General features: G+C 53.8%; 1 protein-coding gene across 3 annotated transcripts in view; it reads right to left on the reverse strand.

Moving 5' to 3' along the window:
- Window positions 1–25977, reverse strand: part of Ift122 (intraflagellar transport 122) — a 56141-nt gene that overhangs the window by 14445 nt on the left and 15719 nt on the right. For all 3 annotated transcript variants that reach the window (XM_013010589.1, XM_013010590.1, XM_013010588.1), the window contains exons 6-17: window positions 24795–24861; window positions 24161–24307; window positions 20978–21053; window positions 18495–18686; window positions 18213–18351; window positions 17328–17530; window positions 16479–16616; window positions 15015–15179; window positions 12574–12771; window positions 7052–7192; window positions 3792–3845; window positions 1178–1339 (exon numbers count right to left, since the gene is read on the reverse strand). In XM_013010589.1, coding sequence (XP_012866043.1) covers window positions 1178–1339; window positions 3792–3845; window positions 7052–7192; window positions 12574–12771; window positions 15015–15179; window positions 16479–16616; window positions 17328–17530; window positions 18213–18351; window positions 18495–18686; window positions 20978–21053; window positions 24161–24307; window positions 24795–24861 — 1682 coding nt within the window. The remainder of the gene's footprint in view (window positions 1–1177; window positions 1340–3791; window positions 3846–7051; window positions 7193–12573; window positions 12772–15014; window positions 15180–16478; window positions 16617–17327; window positions 17531–18212; window positions 18352–18494; window positions 18687–20977; window positions 21054–24160; window positions 24308–24794; window positions 24862–25977) is intronic.

Below are 25977 nucleotides of genomic sequence, written 5' to 3' on the forward strand. Positions count from 1 at the left end.
TTAGTTTAATGCTTTGTTCCCAGCTAAGAGGAGATCTACTGAGTTTGCTCTGTTGTTACATGTATGCACTCCTGGTGGTGTGTGTGTGTGCATGCGTGCGTGCGTGTGCGTGTGTGTGTGTGTGTGAAGGAATGGGGGATCTGGCGAAGGTGAAGCAGATGAAGAGAAGGCAGGGGAGCAGGAAGCCTCCGGATCTGGGGCCCAGGCAGGCCCCAGGTGCTTGGCCTCAACACGACCAAGCCCAACTCAAGCTACCAGATGGCGGAAGAGAGAAGAACCCGACCATCCTTAGGAACAGACAAGCAGAACAAATGCGGAGATCCTCCGTCTTCAACTTGTGAGCTGGGCGATGACCATGAGTGGCCACAGCATGGCTGTGGCTGGCACCTGGCTTTCTACGCACCTGAGCCGTGAGCGGGGACAGGTGGAGGGCGCCCCTCCGCGGAGGAAGAGCTCGCTGCTGCGCAGGCCCTGGGTGGGTTCTCTGCCCCGTGCCGCGCTGGGCTGCAGGTTACATTTGGCTGCTGGCAATGTAGCTCAGCCTCGCCCTTACCTCCACAGACACCATCTCGGGACTCCCTGCCTGCCTACCTCAGATCCAGAAGCTTCCGCTGCCTCTGTCTTTCCCTCTTCATCTTCCTACTCTCTGCCACCTTTCTACCCATGCACACAGACGAGCCGTGACGCCTGGCTGTCCCCGGCTCCCTAGGTGTGACTCTGTCTCACAGGTGCCGACAAAGAGACTAACCTTGAGGAAGACCCCAAGTGCAAACAGGGAGTCGCTACCATCCCCTCCCCCATGTGGAGCCAGCAAACCCTCCTGGAATGGTGGGGCACACTGTGCAGTACAACAGGGCCCCAGGAGCGTGTCCCCTGCCTGGCTGAGGAGCTGGGGGCCACTGTCGGGCTGGGGGGCCTTCGCGGGAGACGGCCTTGCACTGCGGTAGCTCAGCATCGCCCACGGCCGTTCTCCGACCCTCTGAGCTGCCCCTTCTACGCCAGCCTTCAAGGTCGGCTTTTGCTCGGTGTCAACAGTGCCCTGGAGGGTCCTTTGCTCACTGCTTTCCCGGTGCCCTTCCTGAGGCCACCGTGCCGCCAGCCGCGGCACACGGCGTGGACGATACAGGTGAGAGCCGCGGGCTCGGGCGGCGGCCTGGCCCAGCGGGTGGTGGGTTACCTTGGCATAATCGAACATGCAGAGGTTGGTGTACATGTCCAGTGCGAGGCTCTCGTGCCCGCTCCTCCTGTACAGTTTGGCGGCCTCGTGGAACTTCCCCTGGTAGGCGAACACATCTGCCAGAAACAGGTCATTGTTGCTCTCGCCCCGCTTCTTCCTCTCCTGGAAAATCAGAAGCACGGGAAATGGCCTCCGTGGCCACAGGCAGGAAGCAGCCTGTACAAAGGCCGCTGCTGCTATTTCGAGCAAAGCCCTGGGCCTTCCAACTGGAGCCCACGCTTGGCTCCCACTGCTGTGTCCCCTACGCATTTGTCGGGACACTGGACAACAAAGACAGACTAAAGCTTAAATTAAAAAACAAAAAGCAAACCTTTGTTTGATGGAAATTCCTCAGCTCTGCTTTCCTGCATATGCTTTCAAGGCACTGACTGGGCTGCTTGGACCGTGGGCCACTCAGACCATGTGCACTGCCCCCCCCCCTTGATGTCCCTAAGCCCCAAGAACTCCTAGGCCTCCAAGCCTGGCTGGTGGGGTTGTGACCTAGGATGGTGACAGAGGAGAAAACCTACGGCTTCTCCCAAGGTGGCGATCATTACGATAGTGGTGCAAGTGTTACCGTGTTTCTAGAGAGAAGGTTAAGAAAACTGGGGGGGCCAGACACCGCTAGGTCCTGGATCGTACTTCACACACGCACTCTGGCTTTTAGTGACCTCAACATTACCAAAGAACTCCAGTGAAGTTCAAGGCAAGGTATAGGTCAAGGTCAAACTGACATTTGGGCTCCCTTCTGCTTGTTTCCATAGCCCTGTGTTCAGAAGGACACACAGTCCCCAACAGCACAGCACCCCTGGGTGCGCATGTGTGTGGTGGCAGGTTGCCAGCATGTGCACACCGGGCTGCGCTGGGATGGAGGGAGGTGCCCGCACACCCCTTCCTCCTGTGTTGGAGAACACTCACTCATCTACAGCTCAAGTATCTGTAAACACTCCACGGCACCCGGCCCCTCGCCCCAGCCGTTGCCTCATGCTTGTTTTCCAGCAAGCGCATCAGAGTGGAGGAAGATGAGACACGGAACCAAACTCCTAGACAGGCCGCGGAACACTTTAACAGCTGGAGGCAACAGGCTTTTCCACTGACAAATAATTAAACACATACACACACCCTTCACTCGGTTCTGGCTAATCAGCCAAATAAACTACCTTCTAATAGCTAGAAATGAATTAAAATCCGGCAGTGGAAAAAAAAAAAAAAAAAGGAGGATTCCGCAGGCCTCGCTGAGGCCGGCCACGCCGAGTGTGGCCATGGTGGTGCTCAGCAGTAGATGGCCACCCAGCAGCTTCTCCTTAGCTCACAGCGCCCTAGCAGCTCACCTAGCCAAAAGGAGCTCCTGAGGGACAGCGGCCCCCTAAGAAATGCTAAACACCCAGAAGCAAGCAGCCACAACCTCGGAGCAGACAGAGGGGTCACTGGAAGGTGCTTTGCTTTCTTCCAAGTGCCCGGCTCCGAGCAACCTGGAGGAGGCATTCTGAGCTAGGAAATGATGAATGACGGGAGCGGGTCCTCACAAACGCCAACTACTGTGTAGAGAAAAATTATGTTCCATAGATCTGGCTCTAGACCCCTGGGCTCCCGGCCAGCTGATTTCCAAGTGCCAGGCCTGAGAGCAGACCCCACGATGGGGGACAGCAGCCCCTCCTCACACAGGAAGACAAGCGGAGGGGATGGGCGGTGCCCTAGGGCCAAGACAATCCACCTGGGAAACTCAAGAATAGAAGCTGGGTGCCCCTGGGGAGGGGGCGTGGCCTCCCTGAGCCCCAGCCCCCTCAGCCTTTCCACTAGCAGTGATGCCCACTGGTAGCTGAGTGCGCATTTAGAGCAGCGCACACAGCTTAGTCCCAGGACACGGGCCCACCCAACCAATGGAAGCTCCTCACCACTCACAGGGGTGCAGGCGGGGTGCCCCTGCCAGCCTCTCCCCTGCTCAGCCCTTGCCTACCGGGCGGATGACAGGTGTTTATTATGCTGAACTGAATTAGAGGGACAAGACATTTGCTAATTTCCTCACTGCTTCCATCTGGGAATTCAAATGTGTCTCGCATTCCCTTAGCCTCACAATAAATCTGTTCGGGAGAAAAAAAAATATATGTAGGCCTTTTTACAGACAGTCAGACAGCACTGCGATACACAGAAATTAAAAATAGTGCCTACCATCACCCATAAATGGTGCGCTTAGAAACAGCTCCTCCAGCCCTACCAGGCCTCCTGGCTTGACAGACACGGGCCAGGCCGGGGTCCTCTGCGCAGGGGGACCTGGGAGAAGCCTCCTACCCCGCCCAGTTACTGGGTAGGGGGGCACAGAAACCAGCTAACCACCGCTGCAGAGACACCAGCTTGGCACCTAGGGTCTACTTCACCCTTACAATCCTGGGGGAGGGGAGCGGACCCACGTCACAGTACACCAAATCCACCCTCCTCATCCGAGTGACAGGCCACACCCCTCCCTCCACAGGGGTGCTGTCTCCCATGTGGTCACTCTGCCCCCCACAGCCGACACCTGTGGGCTGTGTGCTGCTGGGCTCAGGGCAGGGGCAGGAGCCCGTGGCTTCGCGTTTACCTCGATGCTGCTGATCAGCTCTAAGTAGCGCAGGTCTTGGACTCTGGTGAAGGCCTGCAGGAAAGAAAGAATGGAATCAGCCGCCTTCTCTGTTTCAATAGTGGGCGACTGGCTGGGGCGGGACGCCAAGCTCCAGACAGGGAGCCAGCAAGGAGGGGAAGCAAGCATTGATTAATCATCTGTGTTTGGGAGGTTTGCCACCCAGCAGACTCACTTTATCCTGAAGATTAGTCCATGCAAAGAACGGCAAGGAAGTTCTGGTTGCAGCCACCCTTTGGGATTGGGTGAAGTAAAACCCTGACACGGCAGCGGGGCGGGCAGGGAAGGCTGGGAGGCCGGGGTCTGGGCCAGGGGCCGTGGCGGGAGTGGGTGAGACACACGGGCAGGGGCTGCATGTATATGGCTGGCAACTTGAAGAGGAAGCAAAGGACAACTCTCCTCCCACGAGGGTGCCATGAACACAGGGCACAGAGCACACACAGCTCACAGGATGGTTGGCAGGCGTGGGGGGGGCAGGTTGGGGGGGGAGCAAAAGAGGAAGAAAGCAAGAAGGCCCTTGAGGAGGGGGGATGGTAGGGAATGAATCACTCCAAGTCTGGAAGGCAAACTGTTACGCAAACCCAGTGGTGCAGCCGTGCTTTGCTTTAACCCCTGGCCTGCTAGCAGTTTCTATTTGCAGACTGACCGAAGGCTGCTCTTGCCGCTTCAGGTCCCCCATGTGGCCTGCGTTCCCCCAACTGGCCTTTCACACTGTCCCTATGAAAGTCTGCAATGCCTAGAGGCAGCAGCAGGCCCAGGAGTCCTGGGGATTCACATCCGGGCCCCTGAAGGCCTAGCTTAGCTGCATGACACCCCCTCCCCGCAGTGTGACTTCATCGCCTTGCCCCATGGGGCCAGCCTCTGTGGGGGGGGGGAGAGGAGGCTCTGTGATGAATTGTGTGGCCTCTGTCCCCCCCCCCCCCCCCCCCCCCCCGTCCCTGCTCAGGGCCCACAATGGAAAAGGGGAGCTTGGCAGATTAAACAGGTCACTAAATCTCCCGAGCTTACAGCTATAGGAGCGGGAGCAGATTCCCTTGAGAAAATATAGGCACTGTACTGGGGAGCCGGCAGGATTAAGTAAAGCATGCACAGCAGGGAGCCGGCAAGTGGATTTCTTTTTCTTTCTTTTCTTCTTTTGCTGAAGACAGCTCTCATCATGTTCCCTGGGCTGGTTTCAAATTGGGCCAGGCGCGTGCCACAGGGCCCAGCGAGGGGCAGACCTGCCCACAGCAGCAAGACTCCACTGTGGTCTTAAACCTGACCTCCTGGATTCGAGATCAGGAGGTGTCATTAGAGTGCTGCCATGACAGTAGCTGGCACTCGGGGTCCTGGCTCACTCTGAGGCTTTCTGGCCAGGAGCCCTGAACCTACTTCCTGCTTCTGGGCTCCGGCGGCCTCCTTGTGAACCCGGGAAGCGAGTGATGCCTCTTCCCAGGTCTTTCAATTCTGCTGTGCTGGGTTCTGGGACTGGAGCGATCCCCGTGAGAACTTTCCTTCTGTGCTCCTTCGGCCTGGCCACATCCGCGCGGCCAGGTGCCGGGCCAGCGGTCAGAGTCTCAGAGTCACAAGGTCTGTGGGTGAGGAGTGGGTGGCAGGGCGGCAGGGCAGCGGCCCAGGCCACGCTGAGCAGCCCTCCTCCGCCACCTAGTGGCCATGCCCATCTCAGCCTGTGTGCAGAGGGCCTGGTGCGGTGCAGAAAGAGGCTGGGAATTCAGAACTGAAATAGTCCCCAATCCTCAAATCCTTAGAATACACAAATAATTTCCATTTGTCAATTAAAACGTCAGCACTTTTCAAAATAATCGTGTGCTCTAACACAAGCTTTTCTATGCCTAGGGAGTGTTTCATGATACAGGATGGGGTGTGAATGAACGTAGGGTCATATTCTACTTATGTTTCCGTCCATTCAAACATCCCAGCAGTGTGAGCCAGGCACTGTGCCAGGCAGTGTGGAGTGGTACCAACAGGGCTGGATTCCTAGGCCTCCTAAGGAGCTCACCATCATTCCACTTCATCCCCAGCTACAACAAACTACACACAGCCCACGAAGCCTGCTCTTGTTCTTCTTTCCTCCTGGCATTTCTGGGCAGGGCAGATGCAGCTCCGCCAGGGAGAGGAGGCCTCCACTCTCCTGTGAATTCTTAAAGCTCCCTGCTATCACTCACACTTAGTCCCCTTTAGCAGACCTGAAAATGCCACGTAGGTAATTGTTGGACGTAATGACCATTTCCCTTTCTTGTGTTGGGGACGGAACGTGGAATCCAGGGCCTTGCACCTGTTAGGCAAGCTCCAGCACTGAACCACACTCCCTGTGCTTGCCAGAACGTGGCAAGCATTTGCGCAGCCATTCCCAGTTTCAGCTTCCTAGCAGTTAGGCCTCAGTAATTCTCAGGGCCTTTCACCACCGCTGTCTGAGAAGCTGCTTGCCCGGGCCCGGAGGGCGGAGCTGGCCCCAGCCTGATGCTGAGCCTTGCTCTTGTCCATTCTACGTTCTGCATTGCGTGCAAGTCTTGACCAGCCCCAGGTGGGACCACATACCTCTCTGGAGCTCCTTCTATACCAGTCCAGTAGCATGGGCAAAACAAGAGGAGAAGAGGGGGAAGGGTGGAAAGCCATTCCTTCCTCTACCTCAGGTCCTAGATGAAAAGCCAGCTCAGAAATACACCTGGGCTTTTTCTAACATCCAGAGATGGGTGGAATGTTTTCGGCCATTTGTAACTTTAACTGAACTACACCAGGAAATGATATAATGAACCAAGCGGTGAGCAGTGCGGGGAGAGCCCACACTGTTGTCGGAACCTCCACCACCACACTCACTGAGTGCTGCGAACAAGTGTTTAACGAATGGCCCGGTGCGTGCGGCGATCATAAAAGCTGCCCTCTATTGAATGCCTACCTCGCAGTAGGCTTTTATCTATATGTTACATAAATAATCGCTAATAAAACTGACAGCCAGAGTCTACCAGATGCTTCTTCTGTGCCTGTCTTGACCAGCACTGTCAGTTTACATTATTACGACTTTGGGAGGATGGGGCCTGGCACCTCCAGACTCCTCCACAGAGGCCTTCTTAGAAAGCATGCGATCTGCCTCATCTCACAGAGAGGAGGGAGCTAAGCTGCGGTCAGAACCCAAGTGAGTCTAACGCTGCAGCCAGCCACCCGGCCATGTCGCCTGGACCCCTCCAAGGATGGAATTCCAGGTCAGTTAGCTGGATGCCTACCTTCTTTGCGGTTTCAAACTCTAGTCCTTCTAGAGCCTCCATGGCCAGCTCACGCCAGTCAGTGTCTGTCACACCCAAGCAGGCAATCTGGTAGGCTTCTTTGAACATTTTCTTTTCCAGGTACTGGTACATCGGAGCAGACTGCAGGATTTCATCAGAGGGAGAAGACGCTTTTCAGAGCCATGGGAAACTGAGTCTACCTCCAGATGTGTGCAGGGATTGCATGACAATGTCCTGCCCGGCCCTGCCACGGAGGTGCGCGCCCCAGCCCACATGCACCACAGACTTCCTGTCCATCCTTCCCTCCTTCCGTCCCGCTGCCCCATCCCAGGCCGCCCCGCCACAGGTGACACCCTCTCTACCCTACAGAAAAATATCTTTCATGGCCCTGTTAAAAGTGTCACTCGTCTGGAAACTTCTATGGCCCCTCATTCTCCCACCCCAAAGGTTGGCATCTGAGCTTCCTCTCCTCTGTCTAGATTGGAGATACCCTTCTGCCTGCCCCCCCCCCCCCACTGTCAAGGCCCTGCACTGTGGACTGCAGTGGGTGGTACTCACTTTCCCCAGCAGGCCGTCAGTCCCTGTATTACATGAATGCCTGACACTACTGGGATGGTATCTTCCCAGAGAGCCACAGTCTGAGAACGGCAATGGATTTCTCCAGCTCACTCTGGAGAAAAGTCCCCTTGGTCTCTGGTGCCGTGGGCCCAACTCCCTCCAAGAACGGCTGTCTTGTTAAATACCTGTGATTAGTTCCTAGTGACTTTTTTACTGTTTCAAATTGCCTTTGCATTTCTTTGAATAATCATGTGCAAGCCTGTTCCTATACCCTGAATCCAGACAGGGCACTGGGCTCAGGGAGGTCACCTGAGTTGCTGAGAACATCGAGCTGGCAGACGGGCAACCTGAGGCTGGAGTGAGAGGTGAGCTGATTCCAGGTCCAGTGTGTGCGCATGCTCTCCCCATGTGTGTGCACATGTGTGTGCAACACAGCAAGCCTGGGCTGGGCCCAGGAGTCTTTCATGAAGGGCCCTGTCCTGTTGGCTAATGTGCTTCAGGGACCTGTGTCTCTCCGCTGGACTCCCCGGCGGTGGACATCAATCAGATGCTACCTCTGAGCTAATGGTTCCCAAATGTGGAGTTCAAGGGCTGTTTTCTCTATTTGGGGCCTTTGTCTTTGAAATTTCCGGTCCTACTTTTTTAGCTTTAGAGCTGAAGGGAACTTTTTTTGTTTTAAGCGGTCCATCCCGTGACGGTGGTGCGGGCGGCTCCGTGGCTGGCTTGTCTTTCCCACTGTGCTGCGCACCCCTTTCCGGGACGCAGCAGTGCGTGGCAGCTGGGAGCAGCCAAGCTAGAGTGCCATCCTAGCCAGCTCCTTCTGGGTAAAGCCATTTCCTCCGTTTGGATGCCCTGCCCGCTCAGGCTACCAAGGGCAAAGGAGAAGCACTCTGAAAGTGACCAGTGCTAGGTCCAAAACAAGCACGATCCTTTCCTGTCTGTTCTCCATGCTGGCCTGCCCGCTCTGTAACTCTGGATTGCCCCCATCTGCCTGCTGCTGTGGCCTGTACAGACCGGGCCCCCCTGCCCCCCGCCAGGCCCCGAGTCTCGGCCTCCCCCGCGTTCCCAGCTTTCTCTTCTAAACTCCATTCGCAAGTACCCTTCGGTCCAATTTAGTCTCACTATTTTATGGCCATCTGTAATAAGGAGAAATAATCATAGGAATCAGGACAGACAAAACCTGAAGATGGGTATAATTAGCTCCACTGCAAGCTGGACACATGATGCGGCTGGTGCACGTAGCTGTTCTGGAGGCTGGCAATTTTGAGACCAGCGTGGGCACATGGCAAGACTGTCTTAATAAACAAATATATACATATGTATATTTTATATATATATATATAATATATATATATATATATATAAAGCCCCATTTCACAGGGGAAAAAATGACAGGAGTGCTCGGGACACAGCTGGTTTAGGTGGCAGACTGTCCCGGGGTGGTGCCAGGCACAGGGCCAGGCACCCTGCAGTACCAGAACGGCCGACAGCTGCCACAGGACCTGCTTAGGGCCCCTCTGTGCGCCCCTTCCTGCACGTGTGAAGTCACCCCGCCCGCGGAAGCTGGCGGCCTCGCTGCCCTACTTGGCAGCTCAGACCAACCAGTGCTTGCACAAGATGATGTCCATTTCAAAAGGAAACCAAAAATCCCAAGAGCCAGACTGGGTTCTTTCCTGGCTCTGGAGGCCCAAGCCACAGGATGGCTGGGGGCTGAGGCAACAGATAAACAGCCTTTGTCCTGAGATCGCCCTTCCTCACCCTTGGCTGCGGGGCCTGCTGCAGCAGCCGGAGGCTCTGGGCGGCCATGCCAAGCCCTGGCTGCTGGCAGAGGAAGCCTGGGGCCCCGTGGCTCCTCTAGGCCGGCTGAAGCCAGGGAGCAGAAAACTGCATTTGTGTTTGAGGTCAGGATGGCAGTTTCGGGGAAAAGCCTGTCAATAAGCACTGCCTGAGTAGCACAGCTCAGTCGGAGCGAGGCCTGGGCGGGATGCGGCTGGGAAAGGAGATTGGCCAGGAGACATCACAGGGGTGCACTTGCCACCTGCCTCAGCTCCCCCAGGGGTCTCTCTCTCTCTCTCTCTCTCTCTCTCTCTCTCTGTCAGTCCTGGGGCTTGAACATAAGGCCTGGGCGTTGTCCCTGAGCTTCTTTGGCTCAAGGCTAGCACTCTAGACTTGTGCCACTGTACCACTTCCGGTTTTTTCTGTGTATGCAGTACTGGGGAATGGAACCCAGGGCTTCACTCATGCTAGGCAAGTACTCCAGCCTGGGCAGGACAGTCCATAAGACTTTTTTTTTTCTTTTGTCAGTTGTGGGTCTTGAACTCTTTGCCTGGGCGCTGTCCCTCAGCTCTTCAACTCAAGGCAAGTGCTCTACCACTTGAGCCACAGTATCACTTCTGGTTTTCTGGTGGTTAATTAGAGATAAGAGTCTCACAGGCTTTTCTTGCTTTGGCTGGCTTGGAACCGAGATCCTCAGATCTCAACCTCCTGAGTAGCTAGGATTACTGGCGTGAGCCACCAGTGCCCAGCAGTCCATGAGACTCAATCTCCAATAAACTACTTAGAGAAAGCCAGAAGTGGTACTGGGGCTCGAGTAGTAGAAAGCGCTCTACCACTAAGCCACATTTTCAGCCTCCTGGGTATCTCTTTTGCTTTCTCTTTCCCTCCTGTTTCCTCAAATTGGAACCCATGGCCATTGCTTCCATACCTGCTCTCGGGCAGGCCCCGTAGAGGACAGGGCTCTAGCAATCCTGTAGAAAGCCAGTCAGGCCTCATAGCTCTTTGGGGGCTGGCCAGCTACGTGCACGGCATGTGACTGACTGGCAATCAAGCGGTGGCAATCGGGATGTGTCACATCTCGAGCTGGACACAGCCTTTGTCCCAGCTACTTCACTTCTAGGATTTATGCCACAGAGCTCAGCGGAGACAGACGCAGAGCTGGCAGATGCTAGCTATGGATGAGAGCAGCTTAAATGGGCAGTAAGTGATGGTCAAGTAGGCCAAGGAACACCCTGTGACAGGACCCACGGCCGTCGATGCCCACAGAGCTGGGGTGGGAAGCAGGGGGAGGTCACACAGAGCTGGGGTGGGAAGCAGGGGGAGGTCACACAGAGCTGGGGTGGGAAGCAGGGGGAGGTCACACAGAGCTGGGGTGGGCAGGAGGAGGAGAGTCACACCAACAACTGCATCATCACAAGCTCTCCCCACCCCACCCCCACTCTCGGCAGAAACTGGGCAAAGTGCAAAGAAATCGCTGACATTTCTTACACATATACAAAGGTCTATAGTCAACTTCTGCTGACAAATGCTGGCAGTCCATTCATTGGCACAAGACCACATATCTAGTAGATGGCTGGATGGAAAAGTCCAATACTGATTTACAGCCAATAATTTACAAAAAGAGATGGGTGTGTAATATCTCCATGTTGGGTTAAACTTGTGGCATTAAGGAAGGTGGATGAAAAGTATCCATCTCTTGCTTAAAGTCCACCCAGGAAACTGGGTGGATAAAATCTGAGATTTTATCTTTGGGTAGAAATGCGTTTACAGATAAAAGTTAAAAAAAAAAGCCGTATTCTACTCAGTTTAGAAATGCCTAAAGTCACCAGGTACCAGTGGCTCACGCCTATAGTCCTAGCTATTCAGGAGGCTGACATCTGAGGATCATGGTTCAAAGCCTCCACAGGTAGAAAAGTTAGTGAGACTCTTATCTCCAACAAAGTACTCAGAAAAAGCCAGAAGTAGTGCTGTGGCTCAAGTGGTAGAGTGCTAGCCTTGAGTACAAAGAGGCTTGGCAACAGTATCCAGGCCCTGAGTTCAAGCCCCAGGACTGGCAAAAAAGAAAAAAAGGAAGAGAAAGAGAGAGGAAGGGACGGAGGGAGGAAGGGAAGAAGGAAAAAAAAGTTACTTGTATCCGCAGACAAGCCTGAGTGGATACATTCCCAAACACTTAAGAATGATTCTCAGGTGTGGTGACCGCACACCTGCCATCCTAGCTCTTTACAGGCTGAGCCAAGAGGATCATGAGTTTAAAGCTAGCCTGTCTCAAAAAATAATTAATTAAAAAGATAAATAATTACATTAAAAATGATTCTTTGAGCCAGGAGCCAGTGGCTCACGCCTGTAATTCTAGCTACTTTGGAGGCTGAAATTTGAGGATCCCAGTTTGACGCCAGAGGAGATCTTGTCTCCAATTAACCAGCAAACAGCCAAGCATGTGGGTGTAGCTCAAATGGTAGAGTACCAGTCATGAGAGGAAAAAGCCAAGCAGAACCAGAAGCCAAGCAGCACGTGCACGCGCACGCACATGTGCGCACGCGCGTGCGCGCGCACACACACACACACACACACACACACCAAGGTTCTATGAGGACGGGATTCTGGGGTTCAAGCTTCTTTGTTCTCTGCGTTTGTCTGTTTTACGGTAGTTCTGTGGCAAGCACCATTCACTGGAGACAGTGGGCAGATAGGGCAGCTGGACTAGGCTAGCCACCAGGTAGGCTGTCACTCTGGGCTCTCCTGTCTGTCTGTCTGTCTCTAGTCTACTACGTGGTTCCATACTCCAGCCCAGGGAACTTGCTCAGGGTGCCATGCTCCCTTTTTGGCTCACAGACCTCAGCCTGGGCCCAAGCCCTTCTCTCTCTCTCTCTCACACACACACACACACACACACACACACACACACACACACGCATGCATGTGCACCCCTCACACCCATAAACCCGTGTGTTCAGGCATCCTCCAACTGGATGACTGCTGCCTGCTGAGCAGCGCCCCCTGCACCGGCTCCCAACCAGGAAGAGAATCAGAAGGAAACAGTGAACGCGAGCTGCTTGCTGGCGATGTGCAGGCTGCGTGGGGTGGTGACAGCGTGACGTCTCAGCTGCTGCTCCTCCCCCAGCACCAGGCCGGGGCCCAGCCTCCCTGCCCCGCTGCCCACCGCCAGAGGACGGCCAGGCGCCGGTTACCTGCGGCACTTCCACGGCAGTCATGGCGAAGACGTGCAGGCAGAAGATCTTGGAGCCATTGTAGCCGACCACGAAGCCCTGCAGCTTCTGCTGGTGCACAGGGAAGTTGCTGGCCTTGATGTTGAGGTAGCCCCCTCCCGAGAAACACAGCATGTCCTCACACTGGGTGTTCCAGGCCACGCTGTTGGCATTGGGTTCCTGAGGATGAGGACGGGGGGGGGGGTGAGGACCACCCTGGGCAGGGGCACCTCTCCCACACCCCAGTCAGGTCCCCTCCTGAAGACCAGAGATGCTGACGGTGGGGTGCAGGAGGCAGAGGAGGCAGGGACAAGGAAGAACCGGGCGAGGCCCACTGCTCTAGACACTGGCCATGATGACGTTTCCAAATAAGCATGACTTCAAAAGTTCTTCTTCTTCCTCCATTGTGAGTGGAAAATCAGCAAAGTAGGATTCAGTGAAGGAATAAATAAAGCTCGGAGGTGGCTCAGTGGCATAACACTTGCTTACCATGCCCAAGGCACTGGGTTCCGGCCCCAGCACCACAAGAATAAGCAAACAGGGCTGGGAAGGTGGCTCAGTGGTAGAGCGCTTGCCTTGAGGCCCTGGGTTCGATTCCTCAGCACCACATAAGCAAAAAAGAAAAAAGCCGGAAGTGGCGCTGTGGCTCAAGTGGTAGAGTGCTAGCCTTGAGCTGAAGAGCTGAGGGACAGCACCCAGGCCCAGAGTTCAGGTCCCATGACCGGACCCAAAAAAAAAAAAAGAATAAGCAAACAAACCAACAAACACCCCCACAAATGAAGACAGATGAAAGGGCTATACCCCATCGTGACTATTTCTTTTTTTTGGGGGGTGGGTCCGGTCATGGGCCTGAACTCTGGGCCTGGGTGCTGTCCCTCAGCTCTTCAGCTCAAAGCTAGCACTCTACCACTTGAGCCACAGTGCCACTTCTGGTTTTTTTCCTTGTTTATGTGGTGCTGGGGAATCGAACCCAGGGCCTCATGCATGCGAGGCAAGCGCTCTACCACTGAGCCAACTTCCCAGCCCCAAAGTGACTATTTCTGCATGGATGCAATTACGGGTGCTTTTATTTTTTTGTTTTTTGTTTGCCTAAATTTGTCACGAAGATCTGTTGGATTCTTTTTATAATAAGAACAAGATCAGGGAGTGCTTTTCAAAATTAGAAGATAATATGCCATGTGTACATTTACAATTCACATGCTAAATATCCAGGCACCCTGGGTGGGGCCCCCGAGGCCAGCAGAGTCTCTGGTAGCCGCGAGTCTCCTGCCTACTGCTAGGATGAGAAGACGGCGAGGGTGGCTGGGCACGCTCCTGTCCCCGGACAAGGTCTGAGACTCACCTGCTCTCGTCTCCGCAGAGGCTGTGGGCACAGGGGAGCCACACGCCCTGCCACCCTCACAGAGTCCTAGGCCCAGAGCACCCCTAGAGCCCACCAGCTAGGGGTGCAGGCATCCCTGGGGCATCCCCAGGACCAGCAAGAAGGCCCCTTTCATGCCCAGTACTGCGCCACCATTGCGGTATCTCACTTAATCCTGTAGCAATTCTGTGAGGGGACAATGACTAGTTTCATTTCAGGGAAAAGGAGCCATTGAGGCCTAGAATGGTTTATTAATGTGCTGAAGATCACACAGCAAATGGCGCAGGCAGGACTCAAGCCCAGGCCAGCTGAAAGGCAACCGACATGCCTTCTTTCCCTAAGCCACTCAGCTTCCTCTGTGATGGAGGCCAGAATGAGCTGAGAGTCACTTCTGGGGTAGCAGCCGCCGCCAGGTAACCTGCCCAACCGCGGTGCCTCTCCTCCAGGCCCCTCCACCCTGAGAGGGGACCTGGATCTGCCTGACCTTGGAAACCTGCTGTGGAAGCCAGCACACACAGGGTCCAGAGGTGGAGACCTGACTCACAAAGCCCAAAGAGACCAAGGGTGGCCCTAACCCAGCAGACCCTGGGGCCAGCCTCTGGACCTTCCTCCCCATGACACATGGCTAGCCACAGGTCAGTGTGCAGGCAACGCCTATCCCAAAGACCGCACCCGCTCCCGCCGGGCCACCTCTATGGCTTCCTTGTGATACAAGTACAGGGGATTCCGTGCTTTCAGATGATAAAGCTGACTGGGCCTCCTTGCTGGGCCTCCGGTCACACACACTACAGGCAGGCCTATAGAAGGGACCCTATGGCCCACTGGCCTGCCCGCTTGATTTCCACTTCATTTACTGCTCATTGTTGATGCAAGAAAGGGGCCACTTGCCCACTTACCCACAAAACAAAACAAAACAAACAAAAGAACACACAACGAGGCGGGGCTAGCCCAGCTGCTGCCAAGTCAGGGGGAGGCTGCAGGCCCGGCCCAGCACTGGATCTGCAACTGCTGGGAGCTGCAGCGCCCCCTGTAGGAACGGGGTCCCCGCTTCTAGGAACTTCACCTGAAAAAGCAGCTCCTTGCTGTGGATGTCATACACCAGGCACGTGTCATTTTCGTCCACCACGGCCAGCTTTTTCCGGGTGGCACTCATGTCCAAGCAGCGCACGGCCGTGGCCTGCTTCAGCAGGACGACAGCAAAGAGATTGTCCACAAAGATCTTCAGGATCTGGTGAAATTTCAGAGGAAAAAAAAAAAAAGTGTGAGTCACCATGGCAACCAGACCCTGGCCCAGCGCCAGGCTGCTGGAGTCCCATGTGTTCTACCAGAACAACTCCCACTGACTCCCAGAAAGGACTCATTAGAAGGAAAAGAAAAAAGAGGTGGCGGAGGAGGGGCAGGCTTATCCTCAGGAGACCAGAAGTGTGGTTCACCAGAGGTCGCCCAAGGAACAACAGGCCCAAAATATGCCAAACTTCACTCCAGTGTCTACCCGGACTGGGGACTTGCTAATGATTTGACTCAAACTGCACGCTGCAGGGGACCACGGAGCAAAGCTCTGCGTCAAGGACTAACACAGAAGGATGCCATAAGAAGCCCTGGTAGGGCATCTGGTATAAAACAATGATGATGATGCTGCTGATGGCTACTGTCTATTGACATCCTTGCTCTTGAAAGCACTGTGAAAAGTATAGCATCCTCATTTGTAAAACCTGAGCCTCAGAGAGGCAAAATGACCTGCCCAGGGTCATACAGCTAGTCAGCAGCTAAGATACATGATCCTGTTCAACCTGACCCCTGAAGCCCCTGCTCACAGCTTTGCTGGAGACGTGAGAGCTGATGGAGGAAGAAGCAGGCCCTTCTTCACTCTGGTGGGAGTCTGACAGCTCCCACTGATCTCACGTTCTATAATGTCCGTCCCCAGCAAAGACCTGACAAGCCTCAGTCGCAAGCCATCTGCTACACAGCTTGGCTCTTGGGCTAATGCAGTTATATTTTCACTTTCAGATTTCTATGAAGCCCACATAGAACTTTTTTTATTTTCAGCAAAGAACACACACACACACACACACACACACACACACACACACACACACACACACACTGATTTAACTTCTTACAACCTAAATTTCCTGCATCTATGGGCCCAAAAGACCCTTTTACTTTTAGCATCAAGTAACATCCTGAGGACACAGAGCTGTCTAGGGCCAAGGCTGGAGCGCAAGGTAATCCAGCCCCAGCCCTAATAGCGATCTGACCTCAGTACCTGCTCTGCCTCCCTCTCCAGCAATCCACTAAAGCTGCAGCTTGCACAAATCCCCCCCCCCAGGTGACCTTACGCCACTAATCCATTCTACGTGCAGCCCAGGGGCCACGGATGGCAGAGCTCGGCCAGAATGGGAGCATGCAGCTGTTCTCAGAAAAGGCAACTCGGAGCAGCCTGGGGTGCAGCAAGCTTTTCTTCCGGTCATCACGAGGCAGGTCACCTGAGTCGGCAGGCACACGGGAGCCACCAGGGAGCACTCACCTGTCCATTCTTCAGGCCCACTAGCAGCCCTTCCCTTCTGGGAGGGCCTCCGATCACCTTGATGTACCGGATTAGAGACTCCATCTGCCACTCCCGCTCCTTCACTCCATTGAAGGTCAGAGACTGCAGCCGCCTCTCCTAGGAAGCAAACCGGGCTCAGCATGGACCTTCCATAGAATGGGGCTCCCAGTCCCCCGCCGCACACCCACCCCCCATCCGGAGGCTTAGCCAGCCCTGGTTTATCTCCACCACCACCATCTTTAACCCTCACACAAGGCTTTCCATCTTCAATGCAGACTCCAGAGCAGCAACAAGTGTACACCAGTGACCATGTCAGCCACACCCGTGACACGAGAGTGACCACACCAGAGCGTGCCAGTGACCACACCTGTCCTCTAACTTGTGCTGAAATCTCTAGACCTACACATTCACATTTCACACCCAAAGAATTCATTCTACTTTATCTCTTCCAATAAGTCTCAGTGAACCCAAATCTACCTCTTTTAGGCTTTTCTCAAAGTCTTTCCAAATGCCTGCCATTGTTTCCTAGAAATCTATGTTGAGAATTTTTTTTCCTTGATATAAATTTTTGATACGTATGTTTATCAAAGCAAATTTATCTTCATTTGTGGGACTTTAAATTTAAGTCATTAACATACAACTGGTCCCAGTATGACAACTTCAATGCACCGAGTCTGATTCGTGCAACGCCAGTCTGTAGGTCAATGGGGCCAAGTTGGATGAGAAGGGATGGGTTTCCTCTTGACTTTTATGACCATGAGGTGGGGACCGTTCCTTGGGGGGAGGCAGGAAGCAGATCAGCCCAGCCCCTCTCAGGCTGCCACCCACCTGGCAGAGGATGATGTGGTCGGCACAGACCACCAGGAGGTTGCACTCAAACTTCCTGACCATCTTCTCCTTCACCCGGTAATGCATGTCTGACGAGTCATCTGAGTACAACTCATAGATGAGGATTTTCTCTGGCAGTTGGATAGCTAATCGATTTTTGTAGATGGCAATTTTCTTGACAAGCTCTTTGCATTTAATCCGAACTGTCAGAGGGGAAAAGAAAAAAAAAAATCAGGCTCTAGCAAAAGGTTGTTAAGTAAGGTGGAAGGCAGAGAAATTAAAAGCCCTCATTTACTTAATGTTCCTGGCAATTAAAGTGAGATGCTCTTATTAAAAAAGATCTTTACAGAGTGTCTCATATAGACAATCAACTCCACTGGGCACTGGGGTCCAGAGTTGTATACAACATAACAGTTTTTTGGCAGACCTGGGGATTGAACTCAGGGCCTTGCCCTTGCTGGCCCAGTACATCTCTATGGTCCAAATCCTACCCTTGAGGGTGGAGAGTGCAATGCTGAGGGCTAAGTCTCTACTCCTCTGTCCAGCCTGATGGCTCACCTAAGGGATGGCCACACACCCTTGCTTGACAACTGGGGCCATATGTGGTTTCTGCCCTGAAAAAATGGGAGGCTCATGTGAGCTCCTATTATCCTAGCTATTCAGGAGGCTGAGATCTGGAGGATCAAAGTTCAAGACCAGAGAAGTCTGTGAGCTTCCATCTCCAAACTAACCCCAAAATAACAGTGGGGCTGGAGGAATAGCTCAGCAAAGCAAGCCAAACAAGCACAAGATGCTGAGTTCAGACTCCTGTACCACCTAGAAAAATAAGCCCACAGAGACACATTTCTTGCCCTCTCAAGTGCTGTCACCCAGGCCCGCCCCCACCTTTCTGCTCGGTGATCAGGTGCTGCACAATGACGTCGGTCATACTGTCCCTGTAGGCGTAACGGTCCTTGTAGAGCCCGTGGACTGTGCTGAAGACCAGCTGGTACAAGACAATGGTGCCATCCTGGCAGCCTATGGCCTGCAGGGAAGAGGGCTGTTGGTCACCCCCAGCTTTGAGGAGACATGGTCTGCCCTCCCACCCATCTGCAACGAATGCCAGAGCCGGGACTGGCTGGCTCACGCCTCTCCTGGAAAAGTCCCAACAGAGCGAGTCCTCCTCACCACATAGTTGGAGTCAGGCTTCACTTTACATGTCCACACCCAGGAGCTCTGCTCCCCGATCGTCCCAAGCCGTACTCCATCCTTGGTGAAAAGGGACACTTGTTTGTCTGACCCCCCCATCAAAATGTATTCTCCCTTCGTGAAATAGCTGATGCAGCAGGGGTCAAAGTTCAGTGGCCGATCCTTCCCAATCTGAGGAAAGAGAACACACACACCAGAGAAAGATCACTGACGAAGGGTAAGTCATTCCCCATGATGAGATCTCCCTGCAGACTCAACAGGAGATGGTGAGAAGGCTGGCAAGAGCCAGCTGGGCTCCTCCTGGGATGCACCACCATCGACACGGGCCTGGCTGCCTCTCCTCACCTACTCTTTCCCCTCCCTATGCCAAATGCGCGACTCCCTCTAGCCATCAGTATCCCAAGTGGGCCTTGGCTCCTGCGTGGACCTGGAGGCCAGGAACGACCGTCCTCCTCCACCGTCCCTGCCAGCGGCTGCTGCAGCCTCTTTCCTTCTCTCAGCTGCTTTGTGTTTTTAGGTATTTCACAAAGCTGAGTTTATTCTGTTTAGAACACCCTCCTTTATTCATTATTCAATTTATTAAGGGAATAACTCTAGAAAGGTTTTTCTCTACTTTTTTTTTTTTTTTTGGTCCGCTCGTGGGACCTGAACTCTGGGCCTGGGCGCCGTCCCTCACTCAGCTCTTCAGCTCAAGGCTAGCGCTCTACCACTTGAGCCACAGCGCCACTTCCGGCTTTTTTCTTTTTTGCTTATGTGGTGCTGAGGAATCGAACCCAGGGCCTCAGGCATGCAAGGCAAGTGCTCTACCACTGAGCCACCTTCCCAGCCCATCCCTACTTTTTTTTAGTACAATTTACAAATATTTTCCTTTTTAACATGAAGGTGGCTCTATTTAATGAAATACAATGCTGTGCAGATTAAAAAGTGAGCTCCAGTTTCAGCTTAACTCCCTTCAACTAATTTAAACTACCATTATAAGTTTAATATGTTCGCTTTCCTTTCCTTTTTAGGAATTTCAACTGCCTAGCAACCAAAAGTTCTCCTAGTCCTTAACAAAGCTCAAACCAATAGCTTGGTGTGGTGGTGCATGCCGTCATCCTAGCTTTGTGGGAAGCTGAGATCAGACGATCACGGTTCCCAGTCAGCTGGGACAGAAAAGTCCAGGAGACTCCATCTCAATGGAAGAAGCTGGGCACGGTGGTGCATGCCTGTCATCCTATCTACATTAGGAAACTGACACCCAAGCTCATGTCCAGCACGAAGCAAGACCCTATGTCAAAAGTAACCAGTATGATGCTGGGTGCCAGTGGCTCATGCCTGTAATCCTACCTACTCGGGAGGCTCAGGCTGGGAGAACTGGGGTTGGAAGCTAGCTCAGGCAGAAAGGTTCTCAAGATCCCTTTTCAACCAAGAACTGGACATGGTAGCATGTGCCATTGTCCTAACTATAGCAGGCTGACTATGCCCAGACAGGAAGACCCTACTTCAAAATAGCTAGCACGGGGCTGGGAAGGTGGCTCAGTGATGGAGTGCTTGCCTTGCATGCATGAGGCCCTGGGTTCAATTCCTCAGCATTACATAAGCAGAAAAAGTCAGAAGTGGCGCTGTGGCTCAAGTGGTAGAGCGCTCATCTTGAGCTGAAGAGCCCAGGCCGAGGGTTCAGGCCCCACAACCGACAAAAAAAAGAAAAAGCTAGCAAAAAAAGTGCTGGAGGCACAACTCAGTGGTAAGAGCACCTGCCCAGCAAGCACAAGACCCTGAGTTCAAACCTCGGTACAACCGAAAAGAAATAACCAGCACAAAAAAGGGCGCAGGTGTGTCTCAACACTAAAGTGCCTGCCTAGCAAGAATGTATAGGGTTCAAATCCTCGTATTGACAAAAACCTAAATAAGGATGCTGGGAAATCAGCCATGGAAAACTGAGTAGCTCTTCATTATCAACTATATGGTCTTTTTTTCACTCAAATACTAAAGAAGCAATGGTGCAGCTACCGACGTCATATGCCTCACACAGCAGGGCTGTGTGCGTCGACGCTACACTCTGCTGGGCCAGGGCCGGACCAAGGTGGTGCTCACGTTAGTGGGATGAACAGCAGCGCAGGGAGGACAGGAGCTGTGACTGCACAGGACAGCACTGCACGCTGTAAGCAAAAGCTAACACTAGCGCTTCAAGGGGCAAAGGGCACAAGTGTACCAGAGTTTAATTTTTGTGTGTGTGTGTGTTGGTCACAGGGCTTGAACTCAGGAACTGAGTGCCGTCCTGAGTTTTGTTTTTTCTTCTCAAGGCTAGCACTCTATCACTTGAGAACAGCTCAAGTGGCGTTTGCTGGTTCACTGACGGACTTTCCTATGCAGGCTGGCTTCAAACTGCGATCCTCAGATCTCAGCCTTCTGAGGAGCTGGAATTACAGGCGTGAACCACTGGTGTCCAGCTCTTCCTGGGTTTCAACAGCGGTACATACCTGTTTCCCACTCAGCTGGTAGAAGGAAAGTTTCTGTCCCCAGTCAGCCACAGCCAGGATGTCATTGTGTTCCTCTCTAATCAACAGAAGACAAAAGAGGTTATGGGGGCCACGGCCTGCTGAGGAGTGCAACACCAACAGTTTAACAAACAGGAAAAGAAAGCCCTGGCCAGGCTGTCAGGGGGCCAAATGTACAGGCGAGGGCGACCCGTCTGTCAGCCGCTGCACCCACTGCCGTCCTGAGCTGCAGGGCACACGCTGCAGCCCGGGGAGCCTCACCTCCGCTTCCTGGGGGTTGAGGAGGGCCAAGGGCAGATGGGGAGTGCGTCTCCCGTGCTGTGAAACGTGGGGACGTAGGAGGGACTCCGCTCATGATGAGACGGTGTGAACTATCTGGGTTTTGTTCTTGTTTTTCCTGTTGTTGTTTTTTGATTTGGGGGTCCTTAGGGGAGGGGGGGGCATTGAGACAGTCTATGTGTCCCAAGGTGGCCCGGAACTCACGACCCTCCTATCTCAGTATTCCAAGTGCTGAGATTAATAGGAGGAGCCACGATGCCCAGCACCAATCTGTTTATTTAATAGAGGGAAAATGGTCATCCACAGAGAGCGAGAATGAGCACTAAGGTCAGGTATCTTCCAGCTGGGGACTGCTGCACGGGGAAAATGGTCTGACTGCATCCCATTGACAGGGCGACAGGACCAGGACCCAGAGACAGCCTTTGGCAAAGCTGTGGGCTGGCCACAGCTGGGAGTCTTGTTCAAGAGGGGCGCTCCCGGCCTTCAAGGCTGGGTGGGCCTCCGTTCACCCAAGATTGCCTGGTCCTGAGGGATTCCAGCTTTGCAGGGCCCAGGGCCTGCCAGGCATGACCCAGCTGGGAGTGACGGGAGGAAAGTGTCCCAGGCCCCAGTTCAGAACTAAGGGGAAAAAGAAGGGTTGAGAGGGAGGTGAGCAGGGGCCAGGAGGTGAACGCAGTAATGAAGTTCAAACACGCTGCAAAAGCCCAGCCCTCATCCGTTATCAGTGGCTCAGGCCTCTGATCCCAGCTTCTCAGGAGACAGATGAGGATCATAGTTCAAAGCCAGCCTGGGCAGGAAGGTCTGTGAGACTCTGATCTCCAGTGAACCAGCCAAAAGCCAAAAGTGAAGCTGTGGCTGAAGTGGTAGAATGCAGCCTTCAACAAAAAAAGCTCAGGGATTGAATCCAGGCCCTGAGTTCAAGCCCAAGACTGGCAGAAAATAAAAGAAGAGAAAAGAAAAGAACAAAAAGAAAAGAAAAAAGAAAAGGCCTAGCACTCAGTGACCATTCTTGGGGAGGCGCAGCCGGCGCGGGCTGGTGGCGCTCAGCCCCCTCTGTCCCCAGCAATGAGGCTCTTTATCCAAACACACATGTAGAACAATGAAAGGTGGTGCTCTGGCTGACGCCCACCCTTCCTCCTCCCTTTGCGCCCATGTCCCTCCCCGTGACACTGGGGTTCTTGGAGGTTCTTCCGAGCCTCAGGCCCCATGGGTGCAGTACGTGGTCAGCTGTCCCACCAGCCCCGCCAGGCCATCCTAATGGACAGTGTGCTGAAGACTGGGGCAAGGCAGGGGCTTCCCCTCTGCCATGTGTCCCTGGCCTTGGCGAGGAATGCCGAGGGAGGAGGAAGGAACGGGCCAGGGACTTGGGCAGTGTTAAGGATGGACATCCAGGTAGTGATACAAGACAGATGCAAGAAGTTATGCCTTTGGAAGAATTTCTAATGTTACTGGGAGGAGCTTGCTCGCTGTTATGGTTTAGATGACTGTAGATGTGCGCTGAGCTTGAGAACACAGATGTCTATGGGGGCTCTAGGGATGGGGTTTCACAGAGCAGCTGGGCCTTCTTCTCTGTCCTTTACAACATTTCTGGGTCCTGGGGTGCCCCCTCGGTGTGTATGCGTGCTGGGGCCCTGCTCTGCCGGCCCCGGCGGGCTGCACAGGCCCGGGCCCTTCCAAGGAATTCCTGGCTCCTTGGGACACACTCACGAGTTGTCGTCCCTGGGACTGTCGTCTTCTTCCTCCGGCTCTTCCTCCTCTGCCTCACTACCCTGACTACTGTACTCTGCTGACTTCAGAGTGGAAGGGATTTCCTGAAAATAGCTGTTGACAATGACATCCTCCGCGTCCTCCGTCTCTCTGCTCATCCAGAAATTCTCCCACCGGCTGCAGATAGTAAGTGGTGGTTCACAATCGCATTGCCTACAGCCTCACTAGCACTATCATTCCAAACCCTGTCAAGGAGCCCCTGAACCCTGCCCGGAAGAGGACAGCCACCAGGTACACTGGGCATCCTGCTTCTCATGAATTAAAGATGGTGGCCCGAAGCCACACAGTCATCTGTGGCCACAAAATCAAACAGCAGGAACTCTGGGGTAGGCTAATAGCCTCCGGCAGCATTAGGTACGCATGATCCAACCTGGGCTGACAGAATTAGCCAGGAAGAAGCATAATGACCTGGTGTGGGAAAGGCAGCGGAATTAAATGGCCTCCTAAATCAAGTGGGCGCCCACCTGTAAAATGACACTGGGTTGGTAAACAAGTCCTTTCATTTACCTTCAGAGGACTCTGTGGGGGATAGAAAAGGTTTAATAATATTATGGGATTACACAAAGAGCCTGTAAGGTATTAATTCACCCTCAGAGGCACATGGGCGTAGACGGCAAGAGTGAATGAGGTTTGAGCTGCCATGCTGGGCTTTAGAGATCCTTGTAAACTTAATTTTGACTTTTTTGGGCACGGGCAACAATGATGGCTCACTGAGGAGCAATTTATTAACAGGTGAGCACACACTTTGCCCAAATTTGCAGGGAACAACTGAAAAAAAAGCTCAGCAACAATAAAAAAAAAAATGGTCCTACGTTATACACACATGCGAGTACGCACACACACACACACACACACACACACGCACACGCCACTCATGTATGCATTCACACGCACAACACTCACACATCCTCTTGTCTGGCCTACATAGCTCATCTGCTTAGCTAAATCTCTGGGATCTGTGCCAAAAACTCAAGATAGCTCTTTAAAAAACGATTTCAATGCAACAGATTCCAAAGAGACTGGTCAAGTGGAGGGAGAAGACTTTCAAACTACTGAGGCCCCAGGAAGAGTTTAGGAAGAAAGAACGCGGCCTGCCGAGAGCGTGCGCCGACCCCGTACCTGGACGGGCTCCAGCAGATGGACCACACGGGGGAGTAGACGCCCCCCGGCCGCTCGATCTTCACTTTCTCCTCACCGTTTTTGTTCCGTATGCTGATGACACCGTTGAACAGCCCCAGAGCCAGGTACTGGCCATCATTTGTCCAGCTGGACACACGCCCAACATAGGTGGGGAGGAGGGAGACATGGAAGGAAAAGCCAGTGAGACCAACACTCTGGTTTGGAGTACCACGGGTGCCACAGTGTGGTGAGGGCTGTGGCACCATCGCTCCTGCTGCTCAGACAGCCACGCTGCAAGCCCGCCCCTTTCTAGCATCAGCAGCGAGGTGCAAAGGACAAGGCCAGCCTCATGTTTCCAGAACCTCTGCTCAATACAGCTGCATGGTGAGGAGTCTGTGGCCAGCTACCTGAGGGAAGGCAACTTGGAGTCTCTGACTCATTGATCAAAGGCCTGGCTCTTTCTTTCCCACCAGACAGACAAAAAGAAAAAAGGAACAGCAGCCCCCTCTGCTGTGTGGGATGAGCACGCGGCGCAGCCCCCTCTGCCTCCGCTGTGTGGAATGAGCGCACGGGGAGGGGCCTGTTCAGAAGAGGAAGGAGCCAAAGCCTGACCTCGCAGCGGCCCGTAACTTACCTGCAGCAGGTGATCTTGCTGTTGGCTTTGTGCTTGGAGACAGACTTCTGTTCCGGAGACCACAGTCCTTCAATACAGGGTAAAAGAGTGACAGTTGGAATACTACTCAACAACGCGAAGAATGGAACACTGACACATACAACCACCTGGGGGGCTTCCAGAGTTTTATGCTGAGTGAAAAAAAAAGCCCATCTCTGAAGGCCGCATGCTCTGCGACTCCATTCACAGAACATTCCAGATGCCACGGCGGCAGCAGAGGACAGGTTCCTGGGCACCAGGGCTGGAGTAACGGGGGCTCGGGAGGGGGAGCGTGATGGTGAGGTGACAGGATAGTTCTGTACGACAGCCGTGGCACGCCGCGTGCGACACAAGCGACAGAACCGCACGCACACACAGTGCCAGCCAGCGTCCTGGTTTAGGTACCGCAAGACAGTTACACAAGCAGCGTCTCCTGGAGGAAATGGATAAAGGACACACGAGGCTGCAGCTTACTGGGAACCTATCATTATTTCCACAGAGAAAGAAGAAAGACCGATGACGTTCTAGCCAGCTTTGGGATTTAGGTCTCAAAGAAATATCCACCTGGACTCCTCCTGAGGAGGGCACAAAACCAACAGTCCATCGCGCGTTTAAAGTCACGCCGGGCCTCTGCTACGGCACGCGCCCAGTCCGTGGAGGCTCGCGCCAGCCACTCCAGCCACAGGTGCATGACCAGACGCCACAAACAAACTCTCCTCTCTGCCTGGGCTGCGGAGCGCGCTCAAGCAGGGAAGTCTGGCGCACAAACAGAGTTCTACAGCCAGGTGTGAGGCCGGTGTGCTCCCTCGGCTCTCATCTCCTCACACTTCCAACCACACACACGTCCTCTGAGCTCCGCGACGCCTGCCCTGAGCTCCAGCTGCAAGGCAGCCTCCCTATCTGCGTCCCCAAGCCATGCTTCCCAGAGTGGGGCTGGATGCAATCGCCTATCCTGGGTCCTTGCTTGTCAGCTGAGAGAGTTTTAGTGATTCTTGAGCCCCCTCGTCAGTAGGGTGGGAATGAGCAGAACACCTCAGGAGCTGGCACAGAGATCAACTAGGAATTCGTTTTCAAACCCTTACACAGTGCCTAGCGCACTGCCGGAAGCCCCGGCCCCAATGTTTTCACATATTCTACCTGCCCCAACACCTTTAGCTGGAGGCGG

Source organism: Dipodomys ordii, unplaced genomic scaffold, assembly GCF_000151885.1.
Source record: "Dipodomys ordii isolate 6190 unplaced genomic scaffold, Dord_2.0 Scaffold12, whole genome shotgun sequence".
Classification (NCBI taxonomy): domain Eukaryota; kingdom Metazoa; phylum Chordata; class Mammalia; order Rodentia; family Heteromyidae; genus Dipodomys; species Dipodomys ordii.